The sequence below is a fragment of the Stegodyphus dumicola genome, chromosome 1 (genome assembly GCF_044657685.1).
Source record: "Stegodyphus dumicola isolate Sdum_Otavi_A_Nest chromosome 1, ASM4465768v1".
NCBI classification, from domain to species: Eukaryota; Metazoa; Arthropoda; class Arachnida; order Araneae; family Eresidae; genus Stegodyphus; species Stegodyphus dumicola.
Window position 1 is genome coordinate 46889467 of NC_140768.1, and position 17232 is coordinate 46906698.

Here is a 17232-nt window from a genome sequence, read left to right on the forward strand (position 1 = left end):
TGAGAAGGTTTTCATGCATTTATTTACGGTTACATAAAAATATATCTTTTTTATAAGATAATTAAGTGTTATATCAAAAAACACATTTTAAAATTAAGGCACCATCCAATAAAAAAATATCTAATCTCTTATTAAAGGTTTTATGCAGCAAGAAAGTAATTAGGCAGTATGAACATACACAACTATCTCCTATGTGATTAAAAACTAAATCTGGAGTACAAGTATATGTAAATGTGTCACATGGTTTAAAATCCTTAAAAGTTTATTTTGCATCTCTTGAAAAGTAAAATTTTTTAACAAAATCTGTGCCAAAAATGATGTCATATTGCACATAACATGAAGAGAATAATTGCTCGGATTGTAAATTCAAACTTCCATGCTACAAAATACAGGGTGAAGGTTCTTCTTGTACATTTCATTACTTTTTATAACGAATAAAATGGAAGCAAATAATGTATCAATGATCATTGGCATTTTAAAGTGTGATGTGTATACAATAATGTGACAAAGACAAAGCAAGAGCAGAAACTACTTATTTGTTTTATTAATGAAAATTTCCCAAACTCCATAGCATAATTTGTAAGTCTTTGTTTAACAAAAGATTATAAAAAATTTTAGTTAACAAAATGTTATAAATTTTCCTATATTAATAGGTATAGCTGCAGTAATTTGGATATTTATGACGATATGTTCTCAAGCCAGAAGTGGATAGCATTACTTTGCAGCTCGAATGACTCCCTCCGAGCAACTGCAATCACACCGCTACTCAAAATAATAATATAAAATAAAATACACTCTTTAAATTTTTTTTACAACCCAGACAAAAGTTGCAAGACTGCTCAAATGCATGAAAAACCATTATCATGTATTTGACAAAAAACTGACTTACTAAAAAAATCTAAACCCAGATTTAAGAGTAAGTACTTCACCTCACTATCACAGAGCTATTAAATGACCAAAATATATATATCTTTTAAAATCAACAACAAATTATCATCAAGTAAAAGACTGAACAGCAAACTATTAAGTAAAAATTCATCAATTTGATTGTAATTTTAAAAGTATACTATAGAAGATGTGTACAAAAAGTACTTGCACTGGATGTGACCACAAGTCACAGAAACACAGTGGACAGCAACGCTACACAACAGCATATTAGTAAGTCCAGTACTGCTAACCCGTTTTTTTTCATTTTTTACACTATTATGACATAACAGTTAAAATTTCATAACAACAAACAGCAAACAAAGATTTTAAATGCTTTATAAACAAATTCAATATAATAACTTAACCTATAGCTACAATGCACGAAAAACTAATGAAACACAAATTTATGAAACAGTTTTGTTTTTTAACATTTTTCTTTTTTGCTAAGAATTACAATGATTTTCAATTATCTTTGAAACATGTTTGGCACCCATATCTCAGTAGTTGGGCAGCAGTTATCACGAATCACAGAGTGATGTAAAATATGAGCTCTGATGCAAGTCACAAGACAGACAATTACTTACACACAGATCGTGCACAAAGCAGCAGACATACACCAGATAGGACAGTTGACAGTGAGCTGAGCATGGGTGGTTTCCATGCAAAATATGTGCTGTATGACAAGACATTTAGCCACAGTACTACATGTAGACAATTTTCATTTAACCACTATTTGCACATCAATAAATTGACATATAAGTTTGGTACACAAAAATTTTTAGTGCCAAACAGATTAAGGCAGACGTATTAGTAAATACATGCTTTACAAATTTTCTTTGGTTCCTCTCAAAGAAACACGATCAGATGACAAATTTGGACTAGAATGAGTCCACAAATTCTTAAAACATCAACCCCATGCGGAGCAGTCTCATAATACTGGGTTACAATAATAGTTATCTATAAACCATTTTTGAAAAATGATATAACTCTACACAGAAAAGGAAAGACAGTTCACAACAGTTTCCTCAGACAGGATAAAATTGCATCTGATACCGAGAGATCGCATCTTGGTCGGATTTAGCAGTGAGCAGTCCATCCTATATTTTAATATACTTTGCACGATTTAGAAACTGTACAACTGGACGAGAGTATGAATACAAATTGTTTCTCAAGTAAAATAAAAGTGATATATGCATGCTAAAACTAAATCTCTTATATGTACCAATAACTCCCGGGAAAATGCTTTTCACAAGACGCACCTAACTTTGGTGCACCTAAAATTAACAGTACCAATGAGACTACATTAAAGATAAAATAATACTGCACACAAAATTAACAAAGCAACCAAACATACCATACAACATACATGAACTAACTTATTTACTCACAAAATTTACACAACTATGAAACAAAAGGTATAAGTGAACCGATAATTAGTCCTTGAAGCATCCATGATTTGGATGAAAGGCTGGTAGGCTGACTTCAAGCCTTAAGAAAGTGGGATAGAAATAACAGGTGTGGGGAGAACAACACAAATCAGGCTCCACACATAAATGCCATTCTTTAAGGAAGCAACCTGCAAAAAGAGGCGAGGCACTTTGTCAATTTCCTAAGAGCTTTTCCTCTATCAAAACTACACACGTTTCAAATATCCTGTACCACAAAGAGCCTGTTTCACAACCATTATAAAAACAAAAACATTTTACACTGTCATTCTAACTACGGTAGGAAAGTACATAAATACAATCAGCTTGAAATTCTTATAAAAAAACAGAAAATGACTTCAGAAAAATTTAGATCACTGCTGAGGTCAATAATTTTGTAGGCTGTTATCTATGACATGCATATGACATTCAACATTTTGGGGATACGTGCTATAATTCCATTTAAATCTAATAAAAACATATATTAGTTTATAATTTATATATACAGTGAGAAAACATCAAAATATCAGTTCATCAAAAAGCAGTTCTTTAAATTCAATATCCATTCATTATCTCTACTAAAAACTATTTTGAATTTTTTCGTTATATTTACATACAAATACACATAAAAATGAAAGAACTTCATTTGAGTTGAAAGATACAGAATTTAAAGCTTAGCATATTTTATGATGAACTACTGATACAGTCCCTCCCTCAATTTGGTCTTCCTATTAAGGAATTACTTGTTACATATTACTTATTAGAATTTAAACTGTGCTAATAAGTAGTCAAGCATATATTTTAATTACAATTACTTTACCACATACATTTATGGTAAAAAAGACTACTAATTAAATTATTAAATAACTTTCCATAATTTGAATGCCATTTACTGTGAGATAAAATGGTTCCCATATACATGACTGCCAATCAGAATTTATAATGAAATGTTATGGTATCACGACAGTTTGCAGCAAGGAAGACGGCAATGCAGTGACTCTTTTTTTTAATAAAAATGCTGAACCTATTTTCAGCAGATGCCATTTCATGGATGCTTCAGGACACTATTTATATATACTTTCTTTTAAAAACAGAAATATATACTTTATAACACAGCATTAAACAAAAATAATGACAGGATAAAATTCTTCCAATATACACACACTTTCTTAATAGGAAAACTGCGTGCAAGCTCGATTCACAGTATTCAGTATGGCTTGCTAGCATCTTTTGAACGTTTCAGTTGTACCTTTAACCGTTTCATGCCGATCTGGAAACCATTCATAGACTGGATGGCAGCCTGGGCATTGTTTGGGTTATCATAGCTGACAAAACCTATATGATAAAATAAACTAAAATATAACTCTATTTTTAACATTTACTCTTTCAAAAGTAGCACAAATTTGTACAACAGATACTTCAAGTTCAATATTATTTTACTAACATCTCAGAATGATACAACCTTTTCTGGAAAGTGATTTAATGGATATTAGTTTATGGACTAAGAACCTTTCTGACATTTAAAAAAAAAAAAAAAAAAAAATTCTATTCTTTATATATGTGTCTTAATTGATACATAGAGGAAGATCTTAGAAAATAGTAATGTGCTATTTTATTTATAAAACATCTAATGTGGACATATGACTTCCTTGTACAGCCTATTAAATTATACACATTTTTTTGCTGCATTTCATTTAAACTTATTTTGCCGAATTTAAGTAGAGATATATTTCTCACTCAATCAATTCAGTTCTCATTTCGCAGAAAAAGAAAAATGCATAAAAACTCAAAACATCTTCAATAAAAATTGTAAAATACAGAAAAAATACCAAATAGAGTTTAAAACCATCAAAAAACAATTTTTCCCAATTAAAATTAGAATTTAAATTAATTAAAAATAGGCAGAAACATTTTTCAATCCACAAAACTGAAAGTTTTCTTTTGGCCTCATTTGGCAAAAGACACTGAAGTTGAAAAAAAAAAAAAACTGACTTAATGCACATTAATTAAAGGCATAAAAACCTTAACTGAAACATAAGAGCAATAAATATAATTTGATCACTTTAAAGCAAAAAATGCACAATTTACCAACATATAATAATAAAAATCTTAGCTCATCTAATTGGGTATCACAGTGGATACATATATTTATATACTTTTGGTACAGCCGATTGCAACCAAAAAGGAAAGTGCATATATATCTACATGTTATAGGGGTTCCATATACAAATTTTCAACGTTCTGAGACTGCTCGTTTTTGAGTTATGCGAGATTACGTACAGACGTCACAAAAAATCTCTTTTGAATCCATCTTAAATCCATTTCACAATTCATTTTGGGAAAAAGAGTCCTTTATTCTGTAAGTACATACAGATATAATGCAAAAACATCGTTCAAATGGAATCAAGAACAGTCGAAAAGGATATTCTCATTGAAATATGATACCTGAAATTTTTCAAGATTACAATACTTAATATACATTTTTCAAAAATCTAGATAATTAAAAAAATTAATTTTATACTGTTTTACAATTTTTGATCCCCAAGATATTTTGAAAATATTTACAATTAGTTTCTGTATGTAATAATGTATATTTTTTTTAACATATATATCTAATGAAGCTGCAGACAAAACTGCAGTTTACTAAACACCCCACACATATATAAGATGTTGCCATGCAAATAAGAAATTTCTGTTTTTAAAAATGCAAATATAGATCTGAACACAGTTGAAACTATTAATTCACATACTTGTGCTTGAAACTGCAAAAATTATAACAAAATATTTTAACATGTAACCCTTGCACAAATGATAACTTTAAATAAAGAAGATTTTGCCTTGAGCATGCATTTTAATTAGTATCCTTTTTCTTACGAAAGGAAGTTAAAACTTTAACTCCAAGACTTAATTTTTTAATTAGTTCTCTCAGCCTTTCTAAAACTATAATAAAAAAACTTTTTTAAAGATGTAATAAACTAATAAATGCATTCCTACTATCTATTCAACACAATTCTGCACAAAATAATTTACCTGAAGAACTTATGCTTTTCATAGGATACTAAAATTTCATTAATGATCAATAACTACCAGAGATGTCTCATAAGACAATTTTTATTTAAATTGATGTTGCAAAAAGAAAACTAAATAACCTTTATTTCATTTTGTAAAGTGCACACAGAATATAATAAATTTTTATTCAGTTTGTTTTAGGTTGATTACTTTATACTAGGGGTGGGCATTAAGTTGATCACAAATGACAGGTGGATCACCAACACATTCTGGAGCAACCACCTTTACTAAGACCTAAGACATGCATACTAAAAGAAACATATTTATGGAACACTGATGTCAGCTAGAGTGGAGAATCAGCTTAATTGATGCAATTGTCTTTGCTTAAGCAAATGATTCAACAAATGTGTAGATGACACATGTAATTCAATGGAAGTGCATGATGGTGCTTAAGTACTTACATCAGTCAGATTCATCGGTTCATGTATGTTCGTTGCTCGCTGCAATGAATATGTCCATACTCCACAATCTAGCAGTCGCTAAAACATTCAACTTGACAATTTTGTGCTACTTGTGTTTTCGTAGTAAAAATAGTAATCTGTCATATTTTAAGAGTGGTGCAATGTCGAAAGAAAGTGTTAAGGAAAGGAAAACATACAATTTTAATACAGAATGGTAAGAACAGTTTTTCTTTACATGGATGAATGCAAAATGTCTGTGTTATATATGTTATGCTAGCATAGCAGTTCCCGGCCCCCCTTCCAAAAAGAAACATTGAAAGGCATTTCAAAAGCATGCATGGAAGTTTTGATACAGATTTTTCTTTAAAAAACGAACTACATAAACAAAAGTTAAAAGAATTTAAATCACAGTTAATCGGACAACAATTACATTTTATTAAACGCGATACTATACCTAAGGCTGCAACAGATGCATCTTTTCATGTGAGTCGTGTGTTAGCAAAACATAAGAAATCTTTCGCAGATAGAGAAATAACTTAAAAAATAAAAAATTCTAGAAGACAGCAATTATTATTTGGTTCATTCAATAACAGAAACGAAATTATTTTCGAAATTAAAGATGTACAACTTTGTGTAAAATTGTCATGCAGCATACAGAAACAGTAAATTCTATTTGGCTGATCAGCTGACAGAAGATATTACTAGCTGTATTTGCTTTTCCTTGCAGTTTGACGAATCTACAAACATGGTTTTTAAGGACATCAGTGTAAAAGAAGAATTAAGAACAACAAAATATTACCTCTAAAGAAGAGAACACAAGGAGAAGTTGTTTACTGTGCCATCAAAAAAATGCATAGAGGAGAAAAAAATTCCAATTTATAAAGTTGTATCAAAGACAACTGATGGGACCACATCAATGACCAGCATAGTCAATAGAATTTTGGCTACGTGTATTCGAGAGGATGACACATTGCATTTCCTTTTTTATCATTGCATTATTCACCAACAGGCCCTCTGTTGTAAAATTCTAAATATGCATCATGTTATGGGAATCTGCATGAAAACTGTGAACTAAATTTGAGGAAGAAGCCTTCAGAGAAAAATGTTTTGAGTCCAACTAGGAAGAAAACAAATATGATTATGGGGATTTGTTATATTATGCAGATGTTCATTGGTTAAGCTAGAGTACACTTTTACAAAGATTCAGGGACCTACTACAAGAGGTAAAAGATAGTTTGAAATCAAATGATAAAGCGTACGATGAACTTAGTGATGACGTTTGGTTGATGGCTTTAGCTTTTGTTGTTTATATAACAAGCCATCTTAATGACTTCAACTTACAACTACAAGGAAAAAAATCAAACAATAGAAGAATTGATTGGATTTGTTAATACAATTAAAAACAGGTTAAAGCTACTATCTTCCCAGTTAATGATGAACTAAAAAATTTCAAAAACATTTCTGACAAAATGTTTAAAAACAGAAGTACATTAAATAAAGAGAAATATTCTGATGAAATAATGAAACTTCACTCCGAAATCGACAGTTTTTAAGAATTTACTAGACTAAAACCAACTGTTACATTCATATTACCCATTTCGGAATGTTGATGTGGAAGACATAACTGAAAATATAAATTATATATTCTCTTTATCTCTTAAGGAAAACAAGTTTTTCTTCTTCAAAATGACATAATTTAAAAGCCCACATAGTTCAAGAACCGAAGAATACCTTTTCGAGTCTAATGGACGAAGTAAAGTTTCCTAATTTTAAAAAAGTTGTATTTCATTTAACATCATTCTTTTGGTCTACCTACAAGTGTGAATCTGCATTTTCAATGATGAATATAATTAAGACAACATATCGTTTCCATCTCACAGATGACTACGTAGAATCCAGTGCAAGATTAGCAGTTAGTAATTATATACCAAGATATTTAAGATTGGTGGGCAGTATTCAGACTAAGTCTTCAACTAACTATACCTACGAGAAATAACTTTAGATGACGATTTATTTTTTAATGTATTTTGAATTGTTTGATAAGAATTGAATCATTTGAAATTATTACATTTGTGACTATTATTATTATATTTGTACTTGGTGTTTTGCTTTAAATGCGGTTATAAAAGAATAAGTTTAAGTTTTTTTTTAGGAAGGGTTAGGTAAATAAGTACATATTCCATATTAAGTTACAATAAATATCGTAGACTTTTTTTTAGCTCACCACACTTACATCACTTGGTGGACTGCACCAATTTGAAAAAAATCAGAAGTAGCCTGTACCCTGAAAAAGTCTGCTCAACCCCTGCTTTATACTATACTATATACCGTATGTTCACGAATACCACAGAGGTTTATATATATATATATATATATATATAATTTTAATTGGAAACATCGAGGGGTGTGGCTTACACGAAACAAAGCAATTGTACGAGGGCCATCCAGGAAGTAGATTACGTTTCCGTCTGTGTCCGCTAGGGGCGGGGCTAGCGTGGCCATCTTGGGGTCAGAGCGTTGCACAGCTCAGTCTGCATCTAGCCGTGCTAGTGAGAGGTTCGTGCTGTGCTCCGTTCAGATACTGTGACGGTTTGAAATGTCTGCGTTAATTGAAAATCCCGCGAGCTGCGAGGTGCGCTCAGTAATAAGGTTTCTGACTGCAAAAAACTGTAAACCGATAGAAATCTATCGGCAGCTTCGTGAAGTGTATGGGGACAACATTATCACTGAAGGTGGAGTGCGTCAGTGGGTCATAAGATTTCAAAATGGCCGAACCAATGTTCACGACGAAGATCGAAGTGGGAGACCCAGCATAGTGACCGCCGAACTTCTTGAAAAAGTCGATGTTAAAGTCCGTGAAAATCGAAATTTCACAATAACGGAACTTTCTTTGAGTTTTCCACAAATTTCGCGAAGTTTGTTGCACGAAATCATCAGCGAAAAGCTTGGTTACCACAAGTTTTGTGCAAGATGGATTCCAAAAATCTTGACAGAGGACCACAAAAATCAGCGAATGGCTGCAGCGTTGAACTTTTTGGACGCTTACCATAACGATGGTGACTCTTTACTCGATCGCATCGTTACTGGTGACGAAACATGGGTGAAACATGTGAACTGTGAAACGAAATTGCAATCAATGCAGTGGGGGCACACAAGTTCTCCCCAAAAACCCAAGAAATGCATGCAAACAATGTCGGCAAGGAAGATGATGGCGACTGTTTTTTGGGACAGAAAAGGTGTAATTTTGGTGGACTTCCTGGAAAGAGGCACTACAATAAACTCTCAAAAGTATTGCCAAACTCTCCAAAAACTCAGAAGAGCAATTCAAAACAAGCGCAGAGGAATGTTGAGCTCTAAGATCTTGTTGATTCACGACAACGCCCGGCCCCACACGGCAAATGTCACTCATAAAGTTCTTGAATCTTTTAAGTGGGAGTTGTTTCCTCATCCGCCGTACAGTCCCGACCTGGCACCGAGCGACTTCCACCTATTCCCAGCAATGAAGAAGTGGCTGGCTATGCAGCGTTTTGATGACGACGCACAGCTGCAAGAAGAGGTAACGAAGTGGTTGAAGGCGCAGGCGGCCGAATTTTTCGACGATGAATTTCCAAGCTCGTACATCGCTACGATAAATGCCTTAATTTGTATGGTGACTATGTAGAAAAGTAGTATTTGAGTGTGGCTTTCATCTGTATATAATAAAATTTGTTTCCTATACTTTGTTTATTTTTTTATTCCAAAACGTAATCTACTTTCTGGATAGCCCTCGTAAATGCAAGTTGGTCAGCTTCTTTTTTTTTTTTTTTTTTTTTTTTTTTTTTTTTTTTTAAGCTACAGTATCCCCAGAAAATACAACGTTATAATGATGCTATTACACCCTCTCAAATAATAAATTCTGGCCAGGGATTTGTGGAGGATATACTGCCACTAGGTGTATGGATTAACCACCCATTTAAAGCAGCACTGAAAAGAATGTACATGGAATGGATGGCCTGCTGAAAGTGACACACTGACACCAAGTGGTCGCATCAAAAAGCCAGAAATAAGCCGAATCTGTGGATGGATCAGAGCTGCCTGGGATGGAGCTTCATAAGAACTTGTTGCTAAGAGCTTCAATAAGTGCGAAATATCAAATAGCATGTACGGAAGTCAGGATTGTGCAGTGTGAGATGATGAGGAAGAAGAGAATACCAGCACTTCGGAAAGCATCAGTGATGACAGCCGTGCAGGAGAGGAAGATTGACAATCTACATTGTATTTCCAGACTGAAAAAAGTGGAAAGGAGTGCTATGGTGTAAGTTATCTGCTTTTGTTACATTAATGGTGGATTTGAAAGGATCACTTGAGAGTTTTAAATCCTTATTTAGCGCAGCGATTGTTGCCTACTGAAGCTATTGTCTAATGAATACAATTTTATATAACATACTTAGATTAGCAATTTTTTCTTTCTACTGCATAATTAAATTCTACTAACCAACTTCCTTCCCATTACAATGTTACTAATACAATGTTACTACGCACTTAGGCAAGAGATGCAAAAGCTGCGGGTAGTAGCTAGGATTTCTTTCCCGATAACCGTCAATCAGTATCATATTTCTTTGTTTCTTTACACTCGTAATACAAAAAAAATGTTTTCTTTCTGTAAATTAAGCTTTTAGTGTGTTTGCTGAAAGCGTGCACGCCAGATTCGCATACTTTTTTTCTTTTTTGGCGCATCAAAAAAATCGGGTGCATATCTTATTCGTGAACATATGGTAATACTTACTCCTCCCCCTCCCAAAAATCTAGCATCACTATAAACTGAGACTTGCTGAAATATACAATACAGTACAAGGTCCAAAATTTTGATGAGAAGGCACAATTTCAAAATTAGGTAAAACAATAACCTCATTTGTGTGTAGATTGCGAATGCTACAGAAATCAAAACTTATGTTACTACATTTGTAAAGATATGCACAGAACTGATAATAAATGATTATAATATACCAGAAGTTTTCCATTGTGATGATAATTCCACAATCAGGATCAACTAACTGACAGGTATGGTTTTAAATCCAGAAAATATCATGAACAAAAGTAGGAAAAGTGGCAGATATGTTTTTGAGAATGAAAAGATTTTGATCAAGTTTAAACTGATTTCTCAACATGCCAATTACAAGACTTGAACAATGGAACAAAAAATTGTAGATCTTCAGAAAAAAGTGTTTTATCTATCCCAATAATAATAAAACATAAAAACTATGCACATTAAAATTTTTAATTTCTCCAGATGCTTTTATGAAATAAAATGTATTAACCCTCACAGCGTTACGGCCCGGAAAATTCCGTATAGAAGGCTGCCTTCTATATTCATTACAAATGAAAATTTCTGCTAACATTTAACGTATTTGATTTCGGTTTGGATGTATATTGGAAGAAAAGGAATCAAGGTACAAAATGAGATATTAATTTTTAAATTAAACTCAAGAAAATACCATTTATTCATGACATTTTGAGGAACTTTAAAATTTCAGAGCTAAACTCGTAACGCTTGGAGGGTTAAAGGAATAGAAAATCATATTATATATGAAAATAAAGAACACATACAGAAGTCAGGTATTCTACTTTTTTCCTATGCTAAGCATAGAAAAAAAATAGTATACCTTTACCCTGTATACGTTTTTTATTTTCTTTATTAACACTATAGACACAGAGACAAAATGCAACAACAAATGTTAGTATTAGTAGTACATTGAACAAAGTGTTGTCATGTGTTCCAAATAAAAATATTTTTCACATTCAGCTCAGCGCGTTTTCATTTTTCTATGCTTTTTACCTTGGGCAAAAACGACATCTTTTTCTTCCCCCCCCCCGTTTCCGGTAATGTTTTCCTAATAAAGCAACCAAGTCATTCTTGCTCTCATTTTCAGAATCAGCATAATGTGAACTAAAAATTCCTGATCACTTCCATTTTCTTTGATACATTCTTTGCCAGTTGATACATCTAATAACTTTTACAACATTGTTTCCTTGAAAGATAAATTATGCAACATGTTTGCCGCTTTCTATACTACCACAAATGAACTACATAACAGTAATATGAATAAGTGCGCTAATAATCCGATCAAAATAAAGGCTCCAAATTAAAGCCCTAGTAAAAAAAAAAATTCAAAAACATAATGAGGTCGACTTCAGACACGACTACACTGGATCTCAACAATTTGCGTAACTTAGTCGCGCTTTGAGAAAGGTTTGTTTAATCGTGCGGGTCCACTGGACCCAGCAAACTCACTTGCGGGTAAAAATCCAGAATTGCGACTAAAGCCCTTAATGATTCTGGATCTCAAACTTTGTAACTTTATTTCCAGACAGAAGCAGAAAGCAGTGAATTGTTTTCAAAAACAGAAGAATAAACAGACGACAATAAATTTACAAGAATTGAGTAATGCTTTTTCTATGTTAGGACAGAAGTACTAGAAAAATTTATTATTACTAAGCTTTGGTCATGAATAACATCTCAATACTACTGCTCTCAATATACGCAGCACATAAAAAAGTAATGGCATCTAGAACAACATCTATCACGTTTTTTTCCAGCAGACACTTATTATATTTCAGCAAATTTCACCTAATTTCTATGACCCTTAAAAATACTTAATTCAAATGTTTTTCATTTTTATTGATCTGTCACAGCATATCAGTATTTACCTAATTGGAAATTTAGGGGCATAAGCTCCAAAAAAATTGCTTTAAATAAAATTGATTAAATGTAACAAAATACATAAAATTGAATAAAGGACACAATGAAATTTATAAATACCTTTTACTCCATAAGTACTTCAATATTTAAATGTATATGGGAAATTCATGATTTTTTTTCATGATTATTTGTCATTAAAATTTTTATTTATTTAATTTTTGAAACTTTGGCCTTTTAAAACCTACTCTCTATTATCATTTTTATTTTCGTACTTTGCTAACACCAAGGACATGAATTAAAATAATAAATCTTTATGCTTACCGAAACACTTGCTGAGGTTTGTCTGTTTATCAATGAACACTTTTGCAGAAATGACATTTCCAAAAGGTGCGAAAGTTTGCGCTAAATCTGAGTCAGTAAACTCTTGAGGCAAATGGTATATGAAGAGGTTAGCTCCTTCAGGCCCTAAAAAATGTTTTTTTTCCAAAAATAAATTACAATGCACTGTTCAAGATTTCAAATAAAAGTTTGCTGAAGACGTATATTCTTTCACATACTCTTTATTAAAAAGAATTATGAAAAGGAAGTCTACAGCAATGGTTCTATACCTTTACTTCTAACATGCTTTATAAATTTAACATAAAAAAGTATAGAAAATACTAGTAAATAGCTAAACTTGAATAAAAGCAATTTTTTAACTAAAAGGCTGACCCCCCCTGAAACTATGAAATACTGCCTTGGTTCAGTACCCTTGGTCTACAGCAAAATCCATGAAATTTAAATATGATGGGGCAATAGACATACATACAGAGAGAATACACGCTACTTATTTTACAAATCAGCTAATGAAAGAATATGCTGCTTACAGAAATGAAAATGTCTAGCACATAAACAGACAGATCTCACAACCAGAAGTTTAAATATCCACCAGAAATTTCCTAGTTCTAAAGGCACTGCTATGAATAAAAACAAGGTAACCTACCAATATTTCATTACCCTTATCCACTTAGAGACTGGTTAGCCACTTGCAAAATGAAAAACATGTCGAATAACTGTACTTCATCGATTTTTAATTCTACTTTTTGCACATACACACATTTTAGAAAAGACAGTATTACAAAGCCACAGTAAAACCTAAATTCACGATGGAAGCAGATGGGAGGGAATAGAATTAATTATAACTGTTGGCTGACATTTGGACAAGCATATGCTTCTCTTTGTAAAAATTATATTTCAGCATTTTTATGCAAATTACACATGGCATAACAGAGAAAAATTGGAACAAAACTAGGATGTGAAGAAATTATCCATTACTCAATAAGACTTAAAATCTGAAAGTTGCAGAGGCTGTCAGAAATACATGAATACAGGCCCTTGAAATATATCTAAAGCAGCCACAGACTGGTTTGGTTTATTTGATTATGGCAAAGCACTCGTGGACTATCTGCCTAAAGAGAATGCTCTCGTGAAGGACTTTGTAAGCGAAAATGGCTCGTTTATACATTACATGTGGAGAAAAGAAAGAAAATGCCCATGAGCACTTTAAGGCAGCCACTGCTAATGCAATACTCTCCCTTGCTATAGCAAGTTACAGGGGTTGGACAAAAATATGGAAACACCTTTAAAAAAACATGTTTCTTTGCTTAATATGGTGTAGGAAACCCGTTGGCATCCAAAACAGCTTGCAGTCTTCTTGGAATGGATAAATACAGTTCCTGTATGTTTGCCAAGGAAATATTATACCATTCTTCCTGCAAAACTGTGGCAAGTTCAGATAACGATGTTGGCAGTGGATAACGAGAACGCACTTTCCGTTCCAATGTAGACCACAAAGGTTCGATAATATTCAGGTCTGGTGACTGTGGTGGCCAGAGGAGATGGGACAACTCATCCTCGGGCTCAGAAAACCAGTCCTGGACAATGTGAGCTCTGTGAACAGGGGCTTTGTTGTCTTGGAAAACACCATCACCATTGGGGAACAAAGTTTGTACCATGGGATGAACTTGATCGGCCAAAATGTTCACATAAGTCTTGGCAGTCATGTGCCCTGACACAGTTATCATGGGGTTAGCAGAGAACCACAATATGGCTGCCCAAACCATAACAGAACCCCCGCCATGTTTCACTCTTGGCAACAAGCAGTCTGTATTATAGGCTTGCGATGGCGTTCTCCAGACGTAAACTCGGCCAGAAGTGGGAAACAATGTGAAAGAAGACTCGTTAGACCATATTACTCACTTCCACTGCTCTATAGTCCAGGCTTTATGACTTAAACACCACCTTTTCCTGTTACGGGCATTAGCATCACTGATGAGTGGCTTCTCAATTGCAGCACGGCCAGCCATTCCCTGTTTATGAAGCTCCCTTCTAATTGTTTTGGTAATCACAGGGTTCGGTAACACAACATTCATTTCAGCAGTAACTTTTGCAGCTGTGGTCTTCTTATTTTTTGTCACAATTGCCCTTAATGATCGTCTGTCACGATCACTCAGGACACACTTTCGTCCGCGCTGTGATTTAGCAGATGATGTTTTTCCGCTTTTCAAATATGCGGAAAAAATCTTCGATACAGTACCTCTTGAAACACTAAACACCTCGGCTACCTTGCTTACGGAAGCACCTACCATACGCGCTCCAACAATTTGCCCATGTTCGAAGTCTGTTAACTCTTACATAATGCAATGAAAACCTCACATAACAGTACTCCGACAACAACTGAACTGTTTAGAACATTTACGAAGTTGTATAGGTGGCGTCAGTAGTCAAAAACGCCAGCGCTACCTACATATTTCATTAAAATCAATTTTTCTTTTCAAACATGCATTTCACAAGGTGTTTCCATATTTTTGTCCATCCACTGTACCTTTATGACACAGAATCATCTGTCTTTCAAACCATTCTTGCAGACTTTCAGCAGTCATTCAAAATTTAATTTGAGCTATACAAGCTTCATCTGAAACTTGCTAATTCCAGGGTTGCCACTCAAAGAGAAGAATGAAATTCCCTGACTTTTCCAGGTTTTCCAGGTATGTTTCGAGAAAATTCTAGTCTATCCGCATAATGTACGTTGGCTCTGCTAAGAGGTAAATTAATTATGTTTGAAAAGAAAGATTGTACTGTGTAGCAAATTCACTTAATTATTCAATAAATCCCAGAGGACATTTATTCTTAATTATTCTTGGTACACTTTGTTTGATAATTTTGTTTACTTTTCCGCTTAAAAAACTTGATAAAATTTAAGATATATACATTGGATAACAAATGTACGTTTTATTTAATTATTACTCATGATCATCCCCAGTTCAACAAGAGGCTAATCCAGTTCTTATAAATTACAACGCAATGCTAAAAGTTAGGCTAGATTTTAGGTAAATTTAATTTGTGTGAGGTGTATTCTTAAAAGGCACCTTAACAGTTGAAAACACAAATATAATTATAATAGGAGTTGTTTTCTCCACTGAAGATTGAAATTAGAATCTGCCCAATCTGGAATAAAATAAGGCTTTTTTTGCAGACATTTTGCAGCTAAACGAAAGAAAGAAATCTATTTAATGATATTTTTTTACTAAATTGAGATATTTTATATTTATTTCACAGCATACAAAAGGAAAAAATATGTGCATTAAATTTCGTGATGTCATCATACTACTAGAATTAATTTCAGGATTATGCCAGAGAAAATTTCCTGAAATTTGGAAATATTATTTACTAATGATAAATAAATTTAGAGGGAAGAAGCAACATTAAATGATATGAATAACATAAAAATAAAGATAATTTAATTAGAATAATCAACGATATTTTAGCGAATATAGTTATATTACATGGTTATCCTAGATAATTGATTACTATTTTTTTATTTTACTGCCAAAATGACAAGGTATTTATTAAAAAGAAAAGAAAAAAAAAAAAAAAAAGATTTTGTGGTAAAATCCTAGTTTACAATACGGCCTTCGCATGATTTTGAAAATTGTCGCCAAGAACAAAATGACCCATTTACTGCTCATCATCATGTCGCCAAATCCCTCTGTACCATACATGGAGATTATTCTGATCAAAGAACGTCATGTAAAAAGCGGAGGGAAAATTTCCCAAGGTATTTGACGACGGAACGGCCAGAATTTCCCTCTCCGCGATGTGTACAGGAAATTGAAAAACACGTGTTAAGAAGAAACGTTCTTTGACAAAAAAGAAAACTACGAAAATGCGTTTTTAAGTTATTGCGAAAAATCCAAGATACTGAGTTGAACTGCGGTGCTTAACCACCAGGGTGCCTGGGCGCCATAGCCCTACCCCTCATCGAATAACATGATAAAAGTTTCGAATTATGAGAAATGTAACTGAATGTGCTAAATAATTAAATGAGCAAGAGTTTAAATTCATAATTGCTAATAGTTAAATACATATTTTTTCCTTAAGTACCTAATTACTAATCCATACATAATTAACTATTTTTTAAAAAGAACAATATACAATAAAGAATTTGAGCAACAATTTGCATAACACATATACAAAATTACACATTACTAACATTTAGGATCGCCCTTGGGCGCTTACTGAAATTGGGGTCCCTAGTATCATAACAATAGTTAACAACCACAGGAGCGAAAAATCCAAGAAGAAACGTTTTATCAAAGAACGTTTTTTCTTGGATTTTTCGCAATAATTTTAAAAACGGATTTTCGTAGATTTTTTTTTCCCCGTCAAAATAACTAATCCATGAATTAATTTA

At 32.9% G+C, this 17232-nt stretch overlaps 1 protein-coding gene across 6 annotated transcripts in view; it reads right to left on the reverse strand.

Annotated features, from left to right (window-relative positions):
- Positions 1-517: 517 nt before the first annotated feature.
- Positions 518-17232, reverse strand: part of LOC118188171 (CUGBP Elav-like family member 1-A) — a 120674-nt gene continuing 103959 nt past the window's right edge. For all 6 annotated transcript variants that reach the window (XM_085814230.1, XM_085814221.1, XM_085814227.1 and 3 more), the window contains 2 exons: positions 12822-12965; positions 518-3686 (listed from right to left, as the gene is read on the reverse strand). In XM_085814230.1, the coding sequence (XP_085670356.1) occupies positions 3559-3686; positions 12822-12965 (272 nt within the window). In that variant the 3' untranslated portion in view covers positions 518-3558. The remainder of the gene's footprint in view (positions 3687-12821; positions 12966-17232) is intronic.